At 51.1% G+C, this 24,132-nt stretch overlaps 1 protein-coding gene across 1 annotated transcript in view; it reads right to left on the reverse strand.

The window, feature by feature from the left end:
- CPAMD8 (C3 and PZP like alpha-2-macroglobulin domain containing 8) overlaps positions 1 to 24,132 on the reverse strand; it is a 72,798-nt gene that overhangs the window by 18,887 nt on the left and 29,779 nt on the right. The window contains 8 exon segments of the mRNA XM_048227178.2: positions 909 to 1,134; positions 1,731 to 2,029; positions 7,389 to 7,440; positions 9,288 to 9,418; positions 9,794 to 9,947; positions 13,882 to 14,113; positions 19,420 to 19,482; positions 23,056 to 23,198. Coding sequence (XP_048083135.2) covers positions 909 to 1,134; positions 1,731 to 2,029; positions 7,389 to 7,440; positions 9,288 to 9,418; positions 9,794 to 9,947; positions 13,882 to 14,113; positions 19,420 to 19,482; positions 23,056 to 23,198 — 1,300 coding nt within the window.

Below are 24,132 nucleotides of genomic sequence, written 5' to 3' on the forward strand. Positions count from 1 at the left end.
ACTGCTCCTGCAGGCTCCATCCATGGCAGAGCCTGCCTACATTCTCATCACCTTCCTCTGGGCTTCCCAGCTTCTTTTCCACCTTCCATCCCACTGTGCTGAAGGCACTGGCACAAAGGTCCTGGCCTTAACCCCCTCTCCATCCCTGCTCTTCTGCTTGCTTCCCTATGCTGCTACCCAGGCCATTTGCCCCTAGGGCCATCTCTGATTTGATCTCCTGGCTCAGAAATTGTAAGCTCCCACATCTTCTGATCCGGCCACAACCACCAACCAGTCTGGGCCCCAGGGCTTCTGTCCTCTGATGTCAGAGAGACCCAAGACCCCTACATTCAGGTCTGTGTTCCCCTCCCGGCCTCTTCCCCAATCTCCACCCTTCCAACACCCAACACCGTGTTGACCACACAATCCCCACTTTCTACTCCTGTACCTGGGCTACAGGAGACAACCCACACCCCTCAGACCCCTGGTCACAACCACTGACTCCTGCTCAGCACATCTCTGGATGTCTGCCCCTCTCACCAGGAACCCCACCTTCCACCCTGCACCTTGCTGACTTCACCCAGACTTTCTGTCTTCTTGCACATCACCCCACACTCATTTCCCTCCCAGAATTCACCACCTGCCCCTGGGGGTTGCCTCACATAGGGCTTGGACAGGCTGGGTCTGGACCCACCGTGGGCAGACTGGGAACACCTCAAAGACAGGGTTGGGGTCATCTCTGGATCTGCCCCGGCACAGAGAAAGCACCAGAAGCTGCTTGTTGGGTGAATGGGTATGGGGCTGGAAGCCCCAGAGAAACAGATCCCCAGTAGAGGCTGATGTGAAGTTGAGTCTGGAGTGGACACCTTGCCCCTTGGCCTGAGTCCTTGCCCCCATTCTCCCCCGGCCAGGTTACCAGGCAGACGCACCTATGACAGAGGCCACTGCCCGCTCAGACCCAGGGATGGCGCTGTGTGGGACTCCCAGGGTAAAAGCCTCACTGTAGCTCTCGTCCACCTCCACCTTCTTCCAGATGCGGAACTCACCCACCGAGCCCCAGCCAGTGGAGAAGCCGATGAATCGGACCTCTGGTGGTCTGGGGAGAGTCCAGGCCATGATGACAGACTCATTGGAAGGCTCTGGACCATGGCCAACCTGGAAAAAGAGGCCAAAGCTGCTGGATGCTGGAAGGAAGCACACAGTGGTGCTCAGGCAGCAATGACACTGGCTATGGGGGGGGGGGTCATAGAGAATCTAAAGGTCACCTCATCCATTCAATGGCCAACAGAGACACAAGTGTGGCATCTACAGCTTCCAAAGTCATTGGGCTCCCTGGAATCTCTGGGCCTTTGCACATGCTACTCCCTCTGCCTGGAACACCTTCCACTCTCCAGTTTGCCTGGTGAACTCCTATTCATGTTTCAAAACCCCGTTTGGCTATGTCCCTCCTCTAGAAAGCTCTGTTAGCTGCTCCTTTTCTGCGTCCCCTTTGCCTGGCGCCTAAAATACACCAGCCCCCATTTCACTTGCTTATATCCACTTTCCTTCTCCATGACCTCCCACCATCCCTCAGCTCCCAAATCCCTACACCCCTGTAAGTGACTCCAGGCAGACTATGAGCAGCCTGAGGTGATGCCCTGTGTTTACCCTCCCCCCTCCCTGCCCCCTGCCAGAGCTGGACACAGAGCAGGAGGCAGCAAATGCCCAGGAGCATGACGTTCCCAAGCCCACCCCAGTCAGCCCGGCCGTGCCTGAATGAACCCTCCATGCCAGCTGATCCAGAATGTTCTGAATTCATCCCAGGAGAGGATCTTTGCCGTGTGTGTGCTGGCCACAGGGTCGCCCATCTTGCTGGTGGAGATCCAGGACCTGGTGTTCTGGTGCCCCCCCAGGACGATCTCTATCATGCCTGCTGTGTCCTGGGGCCCAGCAGACAAGGCCACTCGGGCATCATTGTGGGCTCGCACGGCCACATCAAAACGGGTGAGACACAGCGGCCGCTGCACATACTGGAACTCGTATTTGTTGGGTGTGGAGATGTGGACTCTCTCTGGATGGAGGGAAGGAGAGAGGGGTTGAGGGCGCCCCTGGAGGCATCTGCCTCTCCCTGCCTGTGCCCAGAACTTAGAACCAGGACCACGGGGGGCCCAAGGAACAGCAAACGGAGCTGGCTTAATGACAGTTCTGCCAACAGCACACAAAAGAAGAAATGCTCCCAAGGATCAATTCTACTTAATCGATGTGCAGACTTAATCGAAAGCTGCAGTAATCCCAACGGTGCAGTACCGATGTCAACACAGGCAGGTGCACAACAGAACAGAGCAGGGAGTCCAGAAAGGGACCCACACGTGTACGAACAACTGATTTGAAACAAAGCTGTGAAGGCAATTCAATAGCGAAAACTCTTTCAACAAATGGTGCTGGAACAGCTAGTTAGCCAGAAGCAGAAAAGGGGAACTCCAATCCACACCTTGCATGGTCTCCAATGATCAACTCGAAATGGATCACAGCCATTTGATAAGCATACAACCTAATACTACAAAAACTCTGAGGAGAGAACATAGGATTTGGGAAAGATTTCTTAGATACAACAAAAGCATAATCCATAAAAGGAAAGACTGAGCGATTGGACTGCATCGACATGAGAAACTTCTGCTCTTTGAAAGACACTATGAAGAGAAAGAAAAGACAAGCCACTCACTGGGAGAAATGTCTTTGCAAAGCGTCTATCTGGTAGAGGACTTGTATCCAGAATATATTTTTTAAAACTTCCAAAACTCAATTTAAAATTAGTGTTAAAAGATCTGAATAGGCGCTTTACTGAAAAAAAAAATCTATCTATCTATCTATCTATCTATCTATCTATCTATCTCAGTAGTAAGCAGGCAAATGAAACGATGCTTGAATGATGGAAATGCACATTAAAACCACAATGAGATATCATCAGACACCTATTAGAAGAGCTAAAATTGGGGCGCCTGGGTAGCACAGTCGTTAAGCGTCTGCCTTTGGCTCAGGGTGTGATCCCAGCATTCCGGGATCGAGTCCCACATCAGGCTCCTCCGCTGGGAGCCTGCTTCTTCCTCTCCCACTCCCCTGTTGTGTTCCCTCTCTCACTGGCTGTCTCTCTGTCACATAAATAAATAAAATCTTAAAAAAAAAAAAAAAAGAAGAGCTAAAATTAATCAGATGGGACAACCCCAAGTGTGGATGAGGAGAGGGAGGAAGTGATTGTCACCCCCTGCTGGTGGGAATGCAAAATGGTACTACCACTTCAGAAAACTGTGCAACCGTTTCTTAAAAGGTTGAACCCCTACCTACTGTATGATTTTGCTATTCCACTCATAGGTACTGATTCAAGAGAAAGGAAAATACATTACCCATACAAAGACTTGTTCATGAATATTCATAGCAGCTTTATTGGAAATAGCCCCAAACTGGATATAACTCAAATGCCCATCAACAGGTCAATGAATAAACAAAGTGCAATGCATCCATTCAACGGAGTCCCACTCAGCCTTAAAATGACCAAATCATTGATATACACAACATGGATGCAACTCAAAATTTCTATGCTGAGTGAAAGAAACCAGATAAGAAGAGTACATTTTACATGATTCCATTTATAAGAAAGTCTAGAAAGAGCAAAGTAATTTATAGAGACAGAAGGCAGGTCAGTGGTTCCCTAGTGACAAGGGTAGACAGAGCGAGTGGTTACAAGGGAGCATGACTTTTGGGTTTAATGGAAACCCTCATTATCTTAGCTGTGATGGTTTCATATGCCAACACTTACCAAGCTGTACACTTAAAATACGTGTGAGTTATTGTATGCCAATTATACCTCCATAAACATGTTAAAAATATTACTGACTCTACTTTGAATACAAATATATATTCAGGCTAGCATAAATTATGATGTAAAAAATAGAGAAAATATATAAGTGTCCAACAATGTTTCAAAACATTCCATAATGGTCAAATTATGGAGCAGTCGTTTTGGGTGTTTTGTTTTTTTTTTTAAGAATTTTATTTATTTACTTGACAGTGAGAGAGAGTGTGTGCACACACGTGAGCACAAGCAAGTGGAGAGACAGGCAGAAGGAGAAGCAGGCAGAGGGAGAAACAGGCTTCCCGCTGGGCAGGGACCCCAACTCAGGGCTCGATTCCAGGACCCCGGGATCATGACCTGAGCTGAAGGCAGATGCTTAACTGACTGAACCCCCCAGGCGCCCTGGGAGCAGTCATTTGATAGAACATACTGAAGCTGTTTTGAAATGCTGTGTATAAAGACTTTACAGTAACCAGGAAAAGTGCTTGGGATATGTTAAATGAGCGAGGCAGAATTCAAACTCATATGGCTCATTAATAACAACTACGTTAAAACAAACAACAATCAATCCTATGAAACCAAATACAACAAAATGTCAGAAGAGGTCATCTATGGATGCAAACCAGAGGAGATAATTTTCCTGCTTTCTAAATTCCCTGTAATACATAGGTATTGCTTTTTCTTTTCACAGTTTTTTTATTGTGGTAAAATACACATAATGTAAGTTTGCCATCTTAAACATTTTTAAGCGTACAGTGGTATCAAATACTGTCACATTGTGCAAACACCAGCACCGTCCACCTCCAGAACTCTTTCATCCTGCAAAACTGAAACTCTGTCCCCATTAAACACTAAGTCACCAGCCCTTCCCCACAGCCCCCGGCTCCCACCATTCTTTCTGTCTCTGATTTCAACTTCTCTAAGTACTTCATATGAGTAGGATCATTCAGTATTCGTACACATGTATCACTTTCTTTTTTTTTAGAGGGGGAGGTGGGGAGGGGCAGATGGGGAGAGACAATCCTAAGCAGGCTCCAAGCTAAGCATGGAGCCTGACTTGGGGCTCGATCTCATGACCCTGAGATCATGACCTGAGCCAAAATCAAGAGTTGGATGCTTAACGGACTGAGTCACCCAGGCGCCCCACACATGTATCACTTTAAAAAATATTTTTAATTTAAATTTTACTGAAATAATTATAGATTCACAGACAACTGTAAGAAATAATACGGAAAGATCTGTGTCCTCTTGACCCAGTATCCCCCAGTGGTATCTCACAAAATTCAACTACAGTATCACAATTGGGATATTGACATTGATACAATCCACTAATCTTATTCGGATTTGCCCAATTTTATTTGTACAGGACCCCTCCTACTGTCCTTTATCACCATATCCACACCCGTCCTCCCCATCTCAGCAATGACTTATAATATGATCTCCATTTCTAAAATTTTGTCATTTCAAAAATACCATAAATGGAATCATTTATAGACCTTTTGGGATTGAGGCTTTTTCACTCAATCCCCTTTACCCAAGTTGCTGCATATATCAATGGTTTATTCCTTTTTACCAGTGAATAGCACTCCAGGGTATGAATGTACCAGAATTTTGTATAACCATTCATCCACCAGAGGACACCTAGGCTGTTTCCAGTTTGGGGCTATTAAAATAAAGCTGATAGGAATGTCTGTGTATGGGTTTTTGTGTAAACAGAAATCTTCATTTCTCTGGGATAAATGCCTAGTAGTGCAATTTCTTTGGAACATGTGTAGCTTTTTAAGAAACTACGAGCAGTGGCCATACCGTTTACAATTCCCACCAGCCATGTATGAATGATGCCTTCTCTCCACATCCCAGCCACCTTTTATTGTGGCAATGTTTTTTTTTTTTTTAATTTTAAGTCATTCAATAAGTGTGCATTGATAACTCATGATGCTTTATTTTGCATTTCGCTAATGGTTAAGGATTTGAACGTCTTTTCGTGTGCTTGTTTGCCACCTGTGTATCTTCTTTGCTGAACTTCCTTTTTCCCACTTTTGTTTTTTTTTTAAGATTTTATTTTTAAGTAATCTCTACATCCAACATGGGGCTCAAACTCACAACCCTGAGATTAAGAGTCATATGCTCCACTGACTGAACCAACCAGGTGCCCCTCCTTTTTCCCACTTTCTAATTGCATTGTTTTATTTATTGTTGAATTTTGAGAGCTCTTTATATATTCTGCTACTAGTCTTTTGTTGGATCTGGGTTTGGAAAGATTTTCTCCCAGTCTATAGCTTGTATTTCTTCCTCTTAACAGCATCTTTTGCAAAGCAGGTTTTTTTTTCTTTGAAGTAGGTTCCACAACCAGCATGGAGCTCAACATGAGACTTGAACTCATGACCCCGAGATCAACACCTGAGCTGAGATCAAAAGTCCGATGCTTCACCGACTGAGCCACCCAGGTGCTCCTTGCAAAGCAGTTTTTAATTTTGATGAGGGTTCATTCCTCAGTTTCCTTTTATGGGTCATGCTTTTTGGTATCATATCTAAAAACTCTTCACCTAGCCCTAGATTCCAAAGATTATCTCCCGAATTTTTTCCTAAAAATTTTATAGTTTGACATGTATGTCCACAATCCTTGAGTCAATTCTTGTATAAAGTGGGCTCTTTAGGTCAAAGTTCATGCTTTTGCCAATAGATGTCCAATTACTCCAGCACCGTTTGTGGAAAAGGCTCTCCTTCCTTCATGGAATCGCTTTTGGACCTCTGTCAAAAATCATTTGAGCACATATGCACCGTATTGTTATTTAGTACAAAAAAGGGGAAACACGTCAAGAGGAAGCCTGTGTCCAGAGTGGTCCATGTGGGTCACGGCACCTGTGGTGCTGAATGCCTTGGCAACGGCAACCCCCAGGGACTCCAGCTCAGATCCTCAGCTCCACCACCTGCCAAAGCCTGGTGGGGGACTGCCCAGTGCGCGGCCAGGCCTGGGCTCCAAACTAAATGGTTCCTCTGGGAGGGACTGGACAGGGAGAAGGCAGACCCTCCCACCAGCAGCCCCGGGTCACGTTCTGCTTAGCATCTCCCTGACCCCGCCAAGGCAGAGGCGCCCATGGGGCACTCTGTACCCATTTCCTTTTCATGGGTCATGTACAAGTATAATGTCGATTTCAGGGGACTGAGGCAGACCCCGAATCACACGCCTTCTGGAACCCACTTTAATTTCCTATTTTCTCTACAGGCTCAGGATTCTGGGTCAGCCTTGCTTCTCACAGCTTTCCCCTGACCCGACTCTAAGACCTCCCTTCCCTGGATCCTAAGCTCCTCACCCCGGGCCCTGCGGACAGCCTTATTCCTGCCCGGGGTCTCTCTTCTCATTGGCGCCTCCAGTCTACATTCGTGGGCACTGCCTTCCTGCATGGCAGATGCCCGACCCTCACTCTCGCTCATGCTTGTCAGCAGCCCGGACATCTCAGTTCTCCACTGCTGTGTTTTCAGAGCCCAGGAAGGGCAGGCATCCACTTAGCAGCGGGAGAGCTGCGACAGTGTGGGGCTAAGGGCCAAAGTCCTCCGCAGGGCGGGTGCAGGGACTCACCGTTGGGACAGAAGAACGCACTGTAGGTGTACGCACGGGGGGCTCCCTCCGGCTGAAACAGAGAGACGGGGAGAACTGAGTGCGGAGGGGTGGTCGGCTCCGGGGAGCGGCCGCCTTCCCATGGCAGCAGCTCTAAGTCTGGACCCTGCAGGGTGATGCCAGCGTCACAAGTACATGGAGAAGGACCAGGCTGCCTACTTCCCAGGCCCAGGTGGGGAAACTGAGGCTCATTTCCCTTCTCCAGGCTCTGGTCAAACCAACTCACCACCTGCTCCTAGACTGGTCATGCCTGCCACACTCCCCCCTTGTCCTCCTGGTGTCCCAGGCTAACCAGGGAGCCTGCCTCCTCCTCCATCCCGTAGAGCGCACGCAATGGCTCCCAGACGTCTTCCCCACCCTACATCTCTTGGGAAGGTATTTCCGTCACCTGCAGTTTCCCCCCCAGCAGACGGCACGCAGTGTCGCGTGACCGGCCACCAAATAACCGATCCAGCAAACCAACCACGCCCCCAGAGCTCTCCCGTGGGGTGGAGCGGGAGAAGGGTTTTGCTGCTTTATCAAGCCACACATCAGCCACCTCCTGTTTCCAGAAATCCATTTTTCCAGTTCACACTTCAGTTTTTTTGCATTGACATCTCGGGTCTTCTGATGCCTGAACGTCACCTCCTGCTCTCAGACAGCCTGCACAAAGTCGTACCAGCTGATGCTGCACGCAGAGGACCACCAAGCACCTGGACGAGGGGCCCAGGGACAGAGAATCCCTCTCTGCATTGAGAAATTCCTTCCGCAGATGGAGGAGACAAGAACTCCAGGCCTGTAAGTCCGCCTGGCTGCTCTGTCTGGGTGGCCTGCCATCTGCTACGGCCGCAGGAGGGCGGGCTGCAGGCCAGGGAGCAAGCTCAGGCTGAGCAAAGGGCTGCCAGGGGTCTCCGTGCTTCCTGTTGAGGCCATCCCATCCTGCTGGCTCACGGAGACTGCATTCCTCATCAGATGACATGCTTGTCCCCGAGGAATCCATCCTGTCCTGTCAGCCACGCTGTGGCAATGACTCGTCCACCTCCAGGACTTCTGCCCCTCGCGCGTGTGGCTCCAGGCGCCGAGGGAAATCCTGCGTGCTCAGCACTGCCGGGACCACGGGCAGGAGGGAGGACAGCTGTTTGCAGCTGGGCCACGGGGGAGGGGCAGACCCTTGGGAGGCTTCGAGGAGCTTCATCGGCGCTGCTGGGCACCCTTCGTGTAGCGTGAGAGTCTCAGCAGGGCTCTGGGCTCCGATGTGTCCAAGCAGCCCCCAAAAGATGGGGCATCGCGGCTACCGCATGCCCAGCCCTGTGAGGGATCATGTGCATTCTCTCTGCCCCCCCCACACTGTGGGGTGAGTGTGAGCACCCCTGACTTGGGGAGCACCGCTGGAATATCAAGACAGGCACCCAGCTCACACTAAGTGGCAGATCCTAGATTCCCAGCCGGGGGGCGGGGGGGGTTGTCAATAAGACCCCATCCTCTGGGCCCCTCTGCTCTAGGCTCTGTGTCCTTTCTGCACAGGTATTCCAATGACAGCCATCCAAATACCAGGTCATGACAGGTATGACAAATAGGAAGTCGGAGACGGAAGCACACCACGCTCTAAGATGGTCAACGTGGGGGTCAGAGGACACTTCCCCGCAGCCCTTGCCAGTCCCAGGCCGCTCCACCAAATCTCACTCTACTGCAGGGGGGCTGGATGCTGCAGTCCCCTAGGGAGGAGACACAGAGACCCCTCACCTGCCCCCAGACCGACAGCAGGACCCACGGGGGCTGCCCCGGCCCTGCGCAGGGACCATACACTCCAGCCAGGCCCCCACCCCATGGCTGATGGAATCAGGCCCTGGCCAAGGGCCCTGGGTGAGGACACGGGCTTACCTCAACCATCACGCTGCGCCTGATGTGATCCCTCCCGACGGGGACCCGCCTGTCAGCGAAGCTCTCCTCCAAGTGTTTGATGGACTTCCCATCCCGGCAGCAGCCTGTCTCTCCGTAAGCTAGGGCTTTGGCTGCGGAGATTTGAGCGCTCAGTGCTTGCTGTCAGAACAGGTTTCCACCTGGGGGGGGAGCCATACCGTCCCTCCCCCTCGGACAACGTGTTTGCACGTGCAGGAATGTGTGCACGCCTGCGCATGCTAGGCCGGTGTGGCACCTAAGCTCGGCTCCCTCCAGGTGAAGCTTCAGGTCCCACCCCTGGGGACCGCCCCACCCCACCCCTCCGTCCTGACCCCTGACCATCCTGACCCAGTCCCTCTGGCCTGCTTCCCCAGCTGCCGTCCTGACCTCATCTACTGCCCCGCCCACCCCTCACCTGTGCCTGGGCTCAGCACGCGGACCCCTTGGTGGCCCGGAGGGGGGATGCCTGAGGCAGCACGGGGCCTCACCTGTGACATTGCTGAGTCCCAGGTCACTGAAGGACAGAACCACCCAGGCGGGCTCTGTCTCCCCAGAGGCCACGCACATCTTCTTGGTCAGATGGCGTTTGCCGGGATGCCCGACAAACCGGATGCCCTTGGGAACTGAGATCTTCACATGCACCTGCAGAGGGCGGGATGCTGCTCATGGCACCTGGGTGCCCTTCCAGCACGTCCCACTGCCCACCGCATCAGCCCTCCCCCAGAGCCATGCTCTTCTGGGACAGGCTCATTCCCGTTTCCAATCAGAACCAGCTACTTACCATTGTCTTGCTCGGAGCCCTCTCTTTACTTCAGCCCCCCAACACCCCACGGGGGCAGCTTCCCTTCAGGACCAAGGTGGATTCAAGGGCATCTTCTCCCGCGTCCACCCAGGGCACCAGAGGGGAGGGACTTGCTGCCCCACAAAGCACTTCTTCTGGCCCTCTGTCCCACCTCTGAGGTCCGTGGTGTCATAGTAAGAGTTCTGTGTGTGCACACGTGTGCCGTGCATGCACGCATCTGTGTGCATACCTACGTGCGTGTGTGTAAGTGTGGCATACGCACACACACGTGCACGCACATACACATGCACAGTGCCCGAGCGCGCACACACGCATGTGAGTGTGTCTACACGCATGTGTGGTTACACCTCCCAATCTATTGCAGGCTCTTTGGTGCACATCCATTTGTCCGATCAGCACATATGAAGCACCTAGTGGGTACAGGCGCCCTCCTAGGTACTTAAGTAATGAAGCCGAAGAGGACACGAGTGATCCCTGGGCCTCAGAGGATGAACACGCCTAAGTCACACATGAGACACGTGTGATGGGGAGGGAAGGAGAGGAGAAAAATCTAGTGGCAAGTGTGACAGAGCGTCTGACTCCTGCCTCGGGACAAGCCCAGCTGGACCCGAGTGCGAGGAGCTGCTGCAGCGTGTGTCTGGAGCCCCCACGTCCCTCTGAGTCAGCGCTCTTCCAAGGAGGGAAGAGACTTAAGAGCCAAGCGTCAGTGAGCTGTATTTTCCAGGTCCTGGGTGGAACGACCAGCTGTCCATGTTGGGGGGGTAAATGGGTCTGGTTCCCTGGTGCCTTGGGGACGTGTAACAAAGCAGCCGCCAGTGTGGGCTTGGAGCTAAAAGGGGCACCTGAGGGTCCTGTCTGCCAACTCGGTGAGGACCCTCCCTTGGGGGACCGCCCTCTAGATCAGGGATCAGTCTGCACTTATACCGGCTTTTTCAGACTGCGGTCTTACTCCCCCTGGCTATACGCTACCAAAAAAGAATGACAGAGAATGGATCGTATGCCTGTCCTGAGCCTATTTCTCATGTCCCCCTCGGCCCCCTCCAGGCCACACCATAGCCACTGCCTTGGTTCCTGGCACAGTGGCTCTCACCCAGATGAAGGCACGAGGCTCTGACCTCCTCTCTCCTGCTTTTCCCATCAGACCCTAAAGCCCAGCCAGACCATGTCATGGGCAGTTCCCAGGACAGGCTAAGCTGCCTCCTGCCTCTGTTGCTTGCACATGCTGTTCCCTCTTCCAGGGATGTCCTTCCAGGCCCTGGTGCCTGACTCAAACGTTGCTTGAAGATTCCTGAGTTCAGGGGAGCTGCTCTTTCTTGGGGCTTGCCCGGCTCCCTGTAAACACCCAGTTCTAACACAGCTCGGCCCCAAACTCCCTGGGAGACCTTGGACATGTAACGGTGCATCTCTGAGCTTCCTATCTGGGAACGATTCCACCCCCAGCCCTTCCTCCCCGGCCCACGCAGGTACTTGGTATCAATGCGGACAAAATCCTGAGACCAGCGCTGGCCTCAGAGGTTAGCAGTGTGAGCGCTCCGAGGTTGAGCGCAGGAGGACCCCACGTCCTGGGCCCTGGGGTCTTCTGATGTCTGCACAAGGCCCGGCACACACTGGGGACTTGGGCACTTGGTTCCAAGGGATGATGAATGAGAACCACCAGCATTTCACACCGAGGAGCTCATTTCCCATGGCCTCTGGGTGTTTCATTCCTATTTCAGAATCTGCACTGACTGCTTTTTTTTTCTTTTTTCCAGTTGACATTTTCCTTTAATTAAAGGCTCAAGGGACAAGAAGCTCCTAGGTGACAGCACATTAACGTGAGGCTCTTCTATAGAGTCAAAGAGACACTGGAGGGAAAGTCACGTGTAAACGCCAGCATCGGACTCATACTGTGCCCGCTGGACGCCGGGGCGAGAGCTCCCTTACGAGCCTTGAGGCTGTCACACACCATCGCGTGCAACAAGCTTCTGGGCAGCGTAACCATTCGGTGGACAGATAGCATTTGCAAAGGGAAAAAAGGAGTAAAGCATCGCATGTAAGCTCCAGGTCCCCCTCTGCGCCTGACTCAGAACGCTTGCTATCCTGGCTCTGGGCCAAGCTCAGAAATGATCACAGACCACAGCCATCCCTGTTGAGGCTCACGAGGGGCCCTCGTGCCTGCTCTTTCCCTCCTGCCCCAGAGAAGCCGGCGGCGGGGGTGAGCGGGGCCAAGGTGAGCTCTCATGTCTAGTTTACAGATAGGCAAACTGAGGCAAACTGAGGCCGTAAATAGAAATGCCAAGCCAAAGTCCAGTCTTCTGGGGGACCAAGAGGTGTGAACATGCTGGACCCCCAGCAGCCTTGGGTGCCCTGCAGGTAGCAAAACTGCTCTCTAACCAGATGTCCTCATTTTTTCAGGAAAAAAAAAAAAGGGAAATCTGGGGTTTGGGGATGAAATCTCTAGTTTCCACAGTGTCTGGCTGAGGCTGCAGCTCACATCTTCTGCCCTCGATGTGGAATGAGCCAGCAGCCCTGGGGGTCCCCACACACTTGGCCAGGGCCAGGAGGAAGTCAGCCATGTCCCCAGCACGTGGCTTGTCGGGGTGAAGCTGAGACCTGCAGAGAGCAGGCCTGCTTCCAGCTGGACCCCTGATCCTGCCCCTCACTCACCCCTCCTAACCGTGGAGAGCCCTCCATCTCCCTTCCTCCCTCCCACCAGCTGACGTCCAGGTCTAGCCAGCCTCAAGGATCACAAAGGTGGGGGAGGGTGAGTGGTCCTTGCCTCCCCAAGTTGCCCTGATACTCAGACCCCGGTCCCCTGAAGCCCCCTTCCCTATCATGCACCCACCTGGTCTCACAGGCCCCCCTCGCCTGCCGTCCTGCCTCATCACCAGATTCTGAAATTCCCCCCAGCCTCCAAGGTCAGTCCTAAGCCCACCCCCTCGGGGTAGCTGTTACGGGTTCATTCGTGGCTCTGGGAAAGATATTTTGAAGTCCTACACTCCTGGCACCTGTCAATGGGATCTTATTTGGAAACAGGGTCTCTGCAGAAGTCACTACGTTACAGCGAGGTGAGGGCCCACCCTACGCCAATAGGACTGGGATCTTTAGAAGAGGACCCACAGACCCAGAGACGTTCATGGTGGGGAAGACTGGGAGGGACGGCCACGTGCAGACAGACTGGAGCCAGGCGGCAGGAGGCGTGAGAGGGGGGCTCCCTGAGAGCCTCCGGGAGGAACCCGCCCCGCCCACACCGAGACCTTGGACTCTGGCCTCCACAACTGAGAAAGAATCCATTTCTATTGTCCTCAGCCTCCCAGTTGGTGCTACTTTGTTGCGGCAGGAAGCGGAGAGAGTCACCTCCTCCACGTCCTCCCTCCGAGGAGGTGGAACCTGGGGCCCCGCTGCCCGGCCCCTGGAGTTTGCGCAGCATCAGCAAGGTCTGCGGTCCTCATTGTTCCTAGCACGTGCTGACCCATGCAACCCGTAACCGCGGGCGACTCCTCTGTCCCTGACGTTTGTGGAAACCGAAACACCAACCAGTGGAACAGCGTGGCCACGTCGGCGAGTGTGCAAGTGTAAACGGGGATGGCGAGCACCTGCTTTGCAGGATTTCCTGCCCGTCTCCCCGGTAACACAGCTGCCGCTGCTCCCAGGTCCCCCTCCCCATTTACAAAGATGCTCTGTCCCCTTCCAAGCCGCTCAGGCTGACCCCCCCATCCCTGACTCCTGACATCCAGGTGCCCCACCCCCACCCCTGGGCACAGGGAAGGCTGGGGGAGGGGGCGGGTTTAGTACCTCGGCACAGGTGCCCACGTAGTTGTAGACACTGAGCGGGATCTTGGCCTGCTCCCCACGGACCACGTTGGGGGGCAGTGTAAAGTCGACAAAGAAGGGCTTGAAGGTCTTCAGCAGGGCAGGCGCGGCGACACCCAGGCCCCAAGCCTCGGACAGACCCACGGCGTCACCCACCCAGCTGGTGATGGAGTCCGGGACCTGCACGCTGAGCGTCTCCTCACCGGATGGGTCACTGCGGAAGGATGGACAATCATAGGCCCTTCTCCAGGGTCAGGCCAAGGCGGCCGGATGGGGAAGGGGGGACTGCAGCAAGGCCGGGCGGGGGGGGGGGCCCAGGTAGGCGTCCCCGCAGCCAGGAAATAAGCATTTAGGCACCACACGGCGCGCGACAGGAGAGAGCCGCCCCTCGGCCTGAACTCATATAATCAGAAACACGAATGGCTCTCAGGACAGCTGTGGACACAGGGTCACCCGCCACGTGGGTTCAGCCGTGCCGACTCTGGTAGGGCACGCCCCACCCTCTGCAGGGGAGAAAGACATTGAATTGAGGGGACCAGTCATTGGGGGCATGCTTGTGTCTCCCAGAAAGGTACATCCGAGCCCTCACGCCCAGTGCCTGTGGACGTGACCTTATCTGGAAACAGGGTCTTTGCAGGTGAAATTAGTTAAGATGAGGTCAGGCTGGAGTAAGGCGGGCCCCAATCTAATGCTGGGCGTCCTTCTAAGAAGGAAATTCAGACACAACAGAGGAGACGGAGGCAGAGATGGGAGGGATGCAGCTACAAGCTACGGACGCCAGAGCCCCCAGAAGCTGGAAGAGGCCCGGAAGGCTTCTCCCCTGGCAGCTTTCAGAGGGAGTGCAGCCCTGCCCGCACCTGGATCTCGGACGTCTAGCCTCCAGAACTATGACAGAATAAATTTCCGTTGTCGTAAGTCACCCAGTCTGGGGCACTTTGTGACAGCAACTGTAGGAAACTCACGCAGTACAAAACAAACAAACGTAAAACGTACCACCGAGAATTTTTAGATTGTCTGTGGAAACAATAATATTTGGGGATATCTATTGGGTTAAATAAAATATATGATTCAAATGAACTCCACTTGTTTCTCTTTGCCCGTTGTCACGTGGCACTAGGAAATCGGGAATGACGCACGTGGCTTAGGCGCAATTTCTCTCAGATGGCACCCGCTGCTCAAGGCTCCCCCTGCCCCCGGCCAGTGGCACCCCTGATCACTCTAGGACGGCTTGCGAGGACAAACGCTGTGGTCTCCTTTGCATTTCCAGGATGTCCTTTTGAGATTTATCTTAATTTGGTGTAAGAGTCCTCGGAGGAGAAAACCCATGACCTGGGGAGAAGCCCAGGAAGTGAAGCCCAGACAGCTCCCGGCCTGGCAGGAGGCCAGGCTGTTCCTTACTCACCTGCCTGGACTCTGTCCGCTTCCCAGGAGCCTGACCCTGGAGGCCCTCATTGGGCGGCCGGACACCCCAGCCTATGGCTCACAGCAACCCCACAGGACCTGCGGCCTCTATTCTCCCCTCTATGAGGATCACATGCTGTCACCCCATTACAACTCATGTGGCCTCTTCCCAGTTGGCAGGACATTTGTCCACTTCATATGGTCACAGCCAACTTTTCTGTGGACCCTGGGTGCCACCAGCCTGCCCCCCCAACTAGGGTACATCTACTCTTCCTGGCCTGGTATCCTTGTCCCAAGAGACTCCTGTGGAGCCCGACTCCCAGTTAATAATCCTTTGTGTGATTCTTTCTAGTCCTGACTACAGGTCATTACAAAGGCTCTCCCTGGCTGCCGTCAGGGGACGCTGCCTTCCCCATAGCAGGTTCGAGGCACAGCCAGCATACTGTGGCCTCTGAGGGGAATTGCCAGCCACACTTTGCCTTCCCAGCCCCACTGCCTCCATTCCTAGGTCTGTGTGTCACTAGGGACCTGCCTGGGCCCCAAGGGCTTTAGGTGTCTGAAGACCATTGCCAAGGTCTCCTTATCAGTGGGAGGAAATCTCAGAGGCATTTCTCCCCGCTTTGGCTCAGCACCCAGTACTTTCCCACTCTGAGCCCTCCTTCCTCCATTCCTCCAACACCAGGGTCCGTAAAACTGTCAGAGTCTTTTGCCCAGGGCTCCCTCCACAATGAGACAACTCCATGTCTGATCTACTTGCAAGGTGTGACATTCTGTGGGAAAAACAGAACAGGAGGAGTCAGGCTATACTGTCAAGGTAATGATGAAAGGCTTCACCATGGCTCCTTGTGGTTGCTTGAATTAGCCACTCCAACACCTGACAGCTCAGCTTTCCCTCTCTCCAGCTCAGCTGAACTCTTGAAAGCTCCAACCTATCCCACCTTTGTTGCATCTTGACCCTTGAGCCTTGCCCAACTGCTCAGGGTTACCTGTTGCTTTCACGCCTGCACCACACCTGGCTCTGCCCACCAAGATCAGACTGTTCCCTCTGCCTGAAATAACCATGAAACAACCACAAGAATGGGAGCTGCCTGCCAGCCTGGCTGGGCTCTTGCTATGAACCGGGAGCTGCACAGTGTACTGCCACTATCCCCAAGACCTCACAGAAGGGAAGTGGGTAACATAGCCGAGGATGGAACATCCCGGGTGCTGGAATGAGGATGCTGTCCCTGATCCCCGCCATGTACCCTGAGCTAGGTTCCTGCCCTGTGCTGGCATCTCAAAACTGCTCTAAGGCACATAGAAAACAAAGAGCACAATGACAGACGTGAGGCCCTCCTTATGAGTAATTACATTAAATGTAAATGGATTAACCTTTCCAATTAAAAAGCAGAGATCAACGGAGTGCATTAAAAAACATGACCTGACTATCTGCTGTCTACCAGAGACTCACTTTATCTCAAGACAAAAAATTGGTTGAAAGTGAAAGGATGGAAAGATATGTCAGGTCAATAGTAACCAAGAGTGAGCAGGTACAGCTATCCTAATATCAGACAAAATGGACATTAAGTCAAAAAAGGCTACAAGAGACCAAGAAGAACATTATATATTAATAAAAGATTCAGTAGAGCAAAAAGATATAAAAATTACGAACATGTATGCACCTAATAAGAGACCACTGAGATATAGGAAGCATACATAAATGGACAGAATTCAAGCAAGAAATAAATAGTTCTACAGTAATAGTTGGGAGACTTCAATATCCCATTCTGAATAACAGACAGAATAACCAGACAGAAGATAAGTAAGCAAGTAGAAGACTTAACACAATAAAGCAACTAGATCCAGCAGACATTCACAGAACACTCTACCCGGCAACAGCACACACATTCTTCTCAAGTGCACACAGGACAGTCTTCAAGACAGATCATGTATGAGGCCATAAATGAAGTCTCAGTAGATTTTAAAAGGTAGATATCATACAAAGTATCATCTCTGACTATGATGGGACAAAGTTAGAAATCAGTAGGAAAAGGAAAACTGAAAAATTTACAAATTTGTGGAAACTAAACATAATCTTCATTAATCAATGGATCCAAGAAGAGATCACAAAGGAAATTTAAAAATACCCAGAGATGAATGAAAACAAAACATAACCTATCAAAACTTATGGGATGCAGTAAAAGCAGTGCTGAGGGGGAAATTTATAGCTACATACCCACTAAAAAAGAAGAAAGATCTCAAATAAACAACCTAATTTCACAATTTAGAGAACTAAAAAGAAAAACAAACTAAACCCAAAGCTAACAGAAGGAAATAATAAAGATTAGAGCAGAGATAAATGAATTAGGGAACAGAAAAGAGTAACAGCAAAACCAAAAGTTGGTTCTTTGAAAAGACCAGTGAAACTGACCAACTTTTAACTAGACAGACTAAGGATAAAAAGAGAGAAGACTCAAATTACTAAAATATGAAATGAAAGTAGGGACATTACTATCCATTCTCAGAAATAAAAAGATTAAAGAAAAGTACATGAACAATTGTATGCCAAGAACTTGGGTAATCTAAATGAAACGGACAAATTCCTAGAAATGCAAAACCAACCAAGACTAAATTACAAAGGAGACCAAAATCTGAATAGACCTAGAGCTGAAGAGACCTGCAAGAAGATTGAATCAATAACCAAAAATCTCTTTACAAAGAAAAGCCCTGGACCTGATGGCTTTACTGGTGAATTCTACCAAACATTTTTTTTTTTTATTTTTAAAGATTTATTTATTTGCTTTAGAAGGGGAGAGGGAAGGGAAGAAGGAGAGGAAGAGAGAGTTCCAAGCAGACTCTGAGCCAAGTGTGGAGCCTGATGCTGGTCTCGATCTCACAACACTGAGATCATGACCTGAGCTGAAACCAAGAGTCGGAGGCTTAACCAACTGTGCCACCCAGGCGCCCCAAATTCTATCAAATATTCAAAGAAGAACCTTGTGCACTGTTAGGGGGAGTGTAAAATGGTGCAGCCACTGTGGAAAACAGTATGGCAGTTCCTCAAATAATTAAACATAGAATTACCATATGAGCCAACAATTCCACTTCTGGGTATATACCCCAAAGAACTGCAAGTGGGGTCTCAAAGAGATACTTGCACACCTGTGATCACAGCAGGATTATTTGTCATAGCCAAAAGGTGGGAGCAACCTGAGAGTTCACCTTGTTCAAGGTGCCAACCCTGGTACCAAAAACACTACCCAGCACCAAAAACATCTGGCCCCAGAAAAAATAGATACATTTGAATGATAGCAGACAGACAGCCCATCTTAGATTTAGACCCCTAGAACGAAACGCAGTCATCTGGATCTGTTCTGACCAGGAGTGAAGTCTTTCCATAAAGGGGACACACACATCTTTGTGAAAGCAGCCAGAGGAACCCCCAGCTGGGAGCTCCGTTCTGTGATGACCACGTGCCATGGCATCTTGTGTCTAGAAGGGGGGCCCACCTCAGCAGTAAGCCCACCCATGGCCTGGGGGGCATCTGACCTTTCCTGCCTAACTAGTTTCCCAGGGCAGGCCATCATGACCTTCCACTAGTACCATTGGTGTTCTGCCACCAAGCATTGAAAGAAAAAAATCCAAGAGCATCTGGCAGGAATTTGGCACAGCAGGGCTTCTTCAGAAAGAACTGAAAGGGGGGAAAATGTGGAAAGGAAATATGCTGAGAAAAGCAGCCTGTTTTGTGGGCAGGAGCCCGAGTCCCCTGAGGAGTGAGGGAGGTGGGGAGGGGGTCAAGTTCATGTTCCAGGGAACTGTAATTGTTTTAATGAGCTCGTTATGCAAACAGAGCAGATAGAGTTACCCCAAGTGGGAGTCGTAAGAGGCACGAAGAACCTGCATTTCATATTTCCTGAGCAGATGTCTGAGGCTGCAGCGGGATTTGGGGCTGACTTCATGGTTTTGAGTTTTATGTGTTGGAAAAGGATGCCCAAAGTCTGACTCAGATGCTGATGTCAGATCTGAAAGCAAATCCACTGGGAACGATCTGGATTTGCCTGAGTGCCTTGAGTCAGCCCGCAAACACAGCGAAGGCACAGCAACTTACTGTTAAAAAAAAAAAAAAAAAGCTCACTGTACCTGATGTTCAGACAACGCCAAATCCATGTTTCAGGGAAGAAGGTCCTTTTTCTCTTCTCTGCTCTATGACAATTTAAAAAAGAAATGAGAAAGTGTCATGGGGCATACCTTAATTCTGTTACCTGGCAGGTAAACTTCTACCCAAGTAGAACTTAACAGAGTAAGTCTTACCTGGAAAGACTAACATTGGACTCAGTCAGGGTGTCGTGGGTTAGTTCTCGTGGCTGTCAGTTAACACTCTGCCTGATTAGGATGGAACGTGCTAGTTCTTTTACCTGGCAGGGCTAACATCCTACTTGACGAGGACTCGTGGAAGTGACACATCAAAGGTTTGACAGAATCACCTTAACTCAACAGTGGCACGTCACATCCTGAGTTTAGAAGGTAAGAAGGGTCACAGGGACCCCCCCCCATGTCCTCCCCTTTGCTAATTTCCCTCCCTGGGTTTGCCATGTTTTTCCCTATCATCACATTGAGCTATCCACCCCCCCAGCCCCTCCCTGTTTCCTAAAGAGCACCTCCCATCCTAGGTTCATCCTCAGGAGCCTCACGGCCCACCTTCCTCAGGGACTGTCTTATCCTTTAAAATAGTAGTAGTAGTAGTAGTAATAATAATAATAATGATGATGGGGTGCCTGAGTGGTTCAGTCAGTTAAGTGTCTGCCTTTGGCTTAGGTCATGATCCCAGGGTCCTAAGATCAAGTCCCACATGGGGCTCCCTGCTCAGCGGGGAGCCTGCTTCTCCCTCTGCCTGCCACTGCCCCTGCTTGTGCTCTCTCTGACAAATAGACAAATAAAACCTTTAAAAAATAAAAATAATAATAAAAACAAGCCCTACTTGAAATTTGGCAAAACTTCTCAAAATTAAAAATGCTCACATCCTTCACCCTGGAAATACCCATGGACACAGGTGCCAGGACAGACAAATGGACTGGTTCATGGCAGCAAACAATCAAAAATCTCCATCAAGAGGGTGACGGGTTAATCAGATGGTAGCACATTCATGCCATGGGATGCTACCTGTCAGTCTAACCAAGTGAGCTCAGTGCAGACATACTCAGATGGATTGGTCTCCAAGACTTACTGTTGGCTTTAAAAAGGAAAGCCCATATAGTGTTTTCTAATTGCTTTTTTTTTTTTTAATTCTCAGATAGGGACACCTGGTTGGCACAGTCGGTGAAGCGTCTGACTCTTGGTTTCAGCTCAGGTCATGATCTCAGGGTCCTGAGATCAAGCCCTGAGCCAGGCTCCGTGCTGAGCACTGGGTCTGCTTGGGATTCTCTCTCCCTCTCCCTCTGTCCCTCCTGCTCGTGCTCTCTCCCCCCTCTAAAATAAATATATAAATCTTAACAAAAAATCCTTGTATATGCACAGAAAATTTCTAGAAGGATATCTAAAAAAATACTGACCACAGTTGCCTCTAAATAAGGGAATGGAAGGTCTAGAGGCAGGAGAGAGACTTACATTTAATTACATAAACTTTCACACTGCTTGAAAAAATTTTAACTGTTGCATGTGGTAAAGGAAAGTATCTTGTCCTCAGAACATGGACGTATGGATGTGTGATCCAGTTACAAAAAGGCATGGACACTTCCTTTTAAAGGCATGGCTTATGCGTTTCTGCACTGGGATTTACGATTGCCTTTGTGGTTTAGGGTTTCAGAAAATTACTTTCATACCCACTCTAGGTCAAGCTCTTGGGGGTCCTGGCCCCCATGAGAGGGTCAAGACCCCCAAGGCGGTTTCTAGTGGTGGGAGGCCCTCACCCAACCACGTGCTAGAAATGCCTCCATATGCATCCAAAGTACCCAATGGGGAGCTTGGTCTGCCCATTCCATGATTTGGAGTTTAGAAACTGGGACCCTTGTGGGTCTGCCACGCTCTTGCTAAGTGTGGAGCCCAGGCAGGAAGAACCCAGGAGAACAAAGTATCCAGCATCTCAATCTAGATAGAGAGGGTATGAAAGATGGAGAGGGCTTTTGTGGATAGGCCTACCAGGGCAAGAGGTCCTCTGGTCCACTTCTGGCTCAGAACAAGGGCTGAGGAGTGTGGGGCCCACCCTCAAGGTCTGCAGAGAGACCAGATCCTGAGGCATTACTGACCACACAGACGCCAGCCCCAGCCCCTTGGTTCTGTGTCCCTCTTGGAGGAGTGGGCAGGAGGGAGTAAAGCCAAGGCCTGCCTCCTCCATGCCAGCCCCTAAATCCAGACAGAGTGGGGAGCCAAGGTCTTCGGAACACTCCCCCTTCCCCAGCTAGCGGGCTGAGAGCTGGGCTTGAGAAGGGAGTAAGAGAGGCAGCAGAAGAAGGGGGTGGGAGAGAAGGGAGGGGAGAAAGGATGAGACAGGAGAGAGGAAAAAAACACCACCTCCTGCGAAACAAACTTTCCAGGACTCCAGGGACAAAGTCACAAATCTAAGGGGGAGATGTGAACCCCTCTCTCTCAGTCATCGATGAATTAGCAAACAGACAAACAAGAAGTGAGCAAGAATATGGAGGATTTGGGGCGCCTGGGTGGCACAGCGGTTAAGCGCCTGCCTTCGGCTCAGGGCGTGATCTCGGCGTTATGGGATCGAGCCCCACATCAGGCTCTTCAGCTATGAGCCTGCTTCTTCCTCTCCCACTCCCCCTGCTTGTGTTCCCTCTCTCGCTGGCTGTCTCTCTCTCTGTCAAATAAATAAATAAAATCTTTAAAAAAAAAAAAAAAAAAGAATATGGAGGATTTGGGCATCCCCATCGATAGGCTTGACCTAAAGTATGCATAGTGAGCCTTGTAGAGAATTGATGGGGGCTGGGTCTTCTTTTCAAGAAGACATGAGCCTTTATGAAAACTGGCCACACAAAAAGCCTCCAAAGTAAGAACCAGACAATTGATAACGTGCAGACCACGTTCCCTGACCATAATGCATGTTTGATACAAATTTATAAAACATATTAAAAATATTAATTTAAAATATCACTTTAAAAATTTAAAACATGTCCACTCCTGGAGAAGTCACAGCTCAAAAAGTTAGCACCTATTTTGAACAAGCAATAATGGAAACACTTCACAGCACAACTCGGGTGCTGCCAGAGCAGCACTCTGAGGAAAATTCATAAGCTCCAAAGGCTTAAATGTGTAGAGTTAAAATAAGAGACTGAAAAGCATTACTTGGTGTCCAACTCAAAAATGCAGAGAATTGAAGGAGAAAAGGGAAGAGAGAAGAGGAGAAGGAGGAGGAGGGAACAGGTGGAGGATAGAGGTAATCAAAAGAATGTTCTAAGCACAGTCCCTGGGAGAGGGAGGGTCAAAGCCCAGCTTCCCTCCCCACCCCAAACCCTCTGTCCCAGGGAGCTCTGCTCCTGATGCACCTTGCTCCCTCTGCAACCCCACCCCCCACCCCTGCTGCAGGGAGGTGAGGAGGGGGACTGAAGTGCTTGGTTCCCCAGCCCACTAGGTCAGTAGTGACTTCACGATATCTGAAGACATTTTCGTTTGCAATAACCAGGGGAAAGGGGTGCTATTGGCATCCGCTAGGTGGGCACCAGCGACGGTGTTCGGCACCCACGGTGCATGGACAGCCCCGCCACGGAGAACGATCCAGCCCCTAATGTCCACGGGATGAGGTCAGACAGCGCTGCGTGAGGCAGCAATTACCTGGGGGGGTGTCTGGAGGACCCCGCTGCCACCAGGCTTCCCGTGTGGGGCTGGAAGGCAGGGACAGCCTCATCGGTGTACAGGCCGCCATCCTGTCTGTGGTTGAGGCTCACCAGGTTGGTCATCACCACCAGGCCCGTTTCCTAAGCAACAGACAATGCCCAGAACCCCGGTGGGGAAGCGGATGTGATGGCCTGAACAGTTCCATCACTTTGGGGCTACCAGCCCAACATCACTGCTGCATCATGGCTCTGGGGGGAGTCAGTGCTCTGCTCTGGGCTTGGTGACACGGGCTGAGGGGATGGTGGGACCCAGTAAGCACGCAGGGCAGAGCAGCGGGGAGGCCAGCGCATCTGCAGCCCAGGCACAAAGAGCCATGTGTATGACTCTGTTTATGTGAAATGTCCAGAACAGGTCAATCCATAGACACAGAAAGCAGATTCATGGTTGCTGGGGGCTGCGGGGGGGGGGGGGGCAGGAGTGACTGCTCATGGGGACAGAATTTCCTTTTGAGGTGATGAAAATGTTCTGGAATTAGAGGTGCTGGTTGTACAACATCTTGAGTGTCCTAAATGCCACCGAAGTGTCCCCTTTAAAAAGGTTCATTTTGGGGTACCTGGGTGGCTCAGGTGGGTAAGCGTCTGCCTTCAGCTCAGGTCATAATCCCAGGGTTCTGGGATCGAGCCCCACATCAGGCTCCCTGCTCAGCAGGGAGCCTGCTTCTCCCTCTCCTGCTCCCCCTGCTTGTGCTCTCTGTCAAATAAATAAATTTAAAAAATGGTTCATTTTTCTGTTAATTCTGCTAATTGTGAATTCCACAATTAAAAAAAAAGTCAGTTGGTACCCTGTCTGATCTAGCCCAGAGACAGATGACTGCCATTGTGACTGTTAATAACCTTCCTCACTGTGCTAAATTATGGGATGGGGCGCCTGGGGCTCAGTCGTTGAGCCTCTGCCCTCAGCTCAGGTCATGATCTCAGGGTCCTGGGATCCAGCCCTGCATCACACCGGGCTCCCTGCTCGGCGGGGAGCCTGCTTCTCCCTTTGCCACGCCCTCCACTTGTGCTCTCTCTCTCT

This window comes from Ursus arctos, unplaced genomic scaffold (assembly GCF_023065955.2).
Source record: "Ursus arctos isolate Adak ecotype North America unplaced genomic scaffold, UrsArc2.0 scaffold_14, whole genome shotgun sequence".
Taxonomy (NCBI): Eukaryota; Metazoa; Chordata; class Mammalia; order Carnivora; family Ursidae; genus Ursus; species Ursus arctos.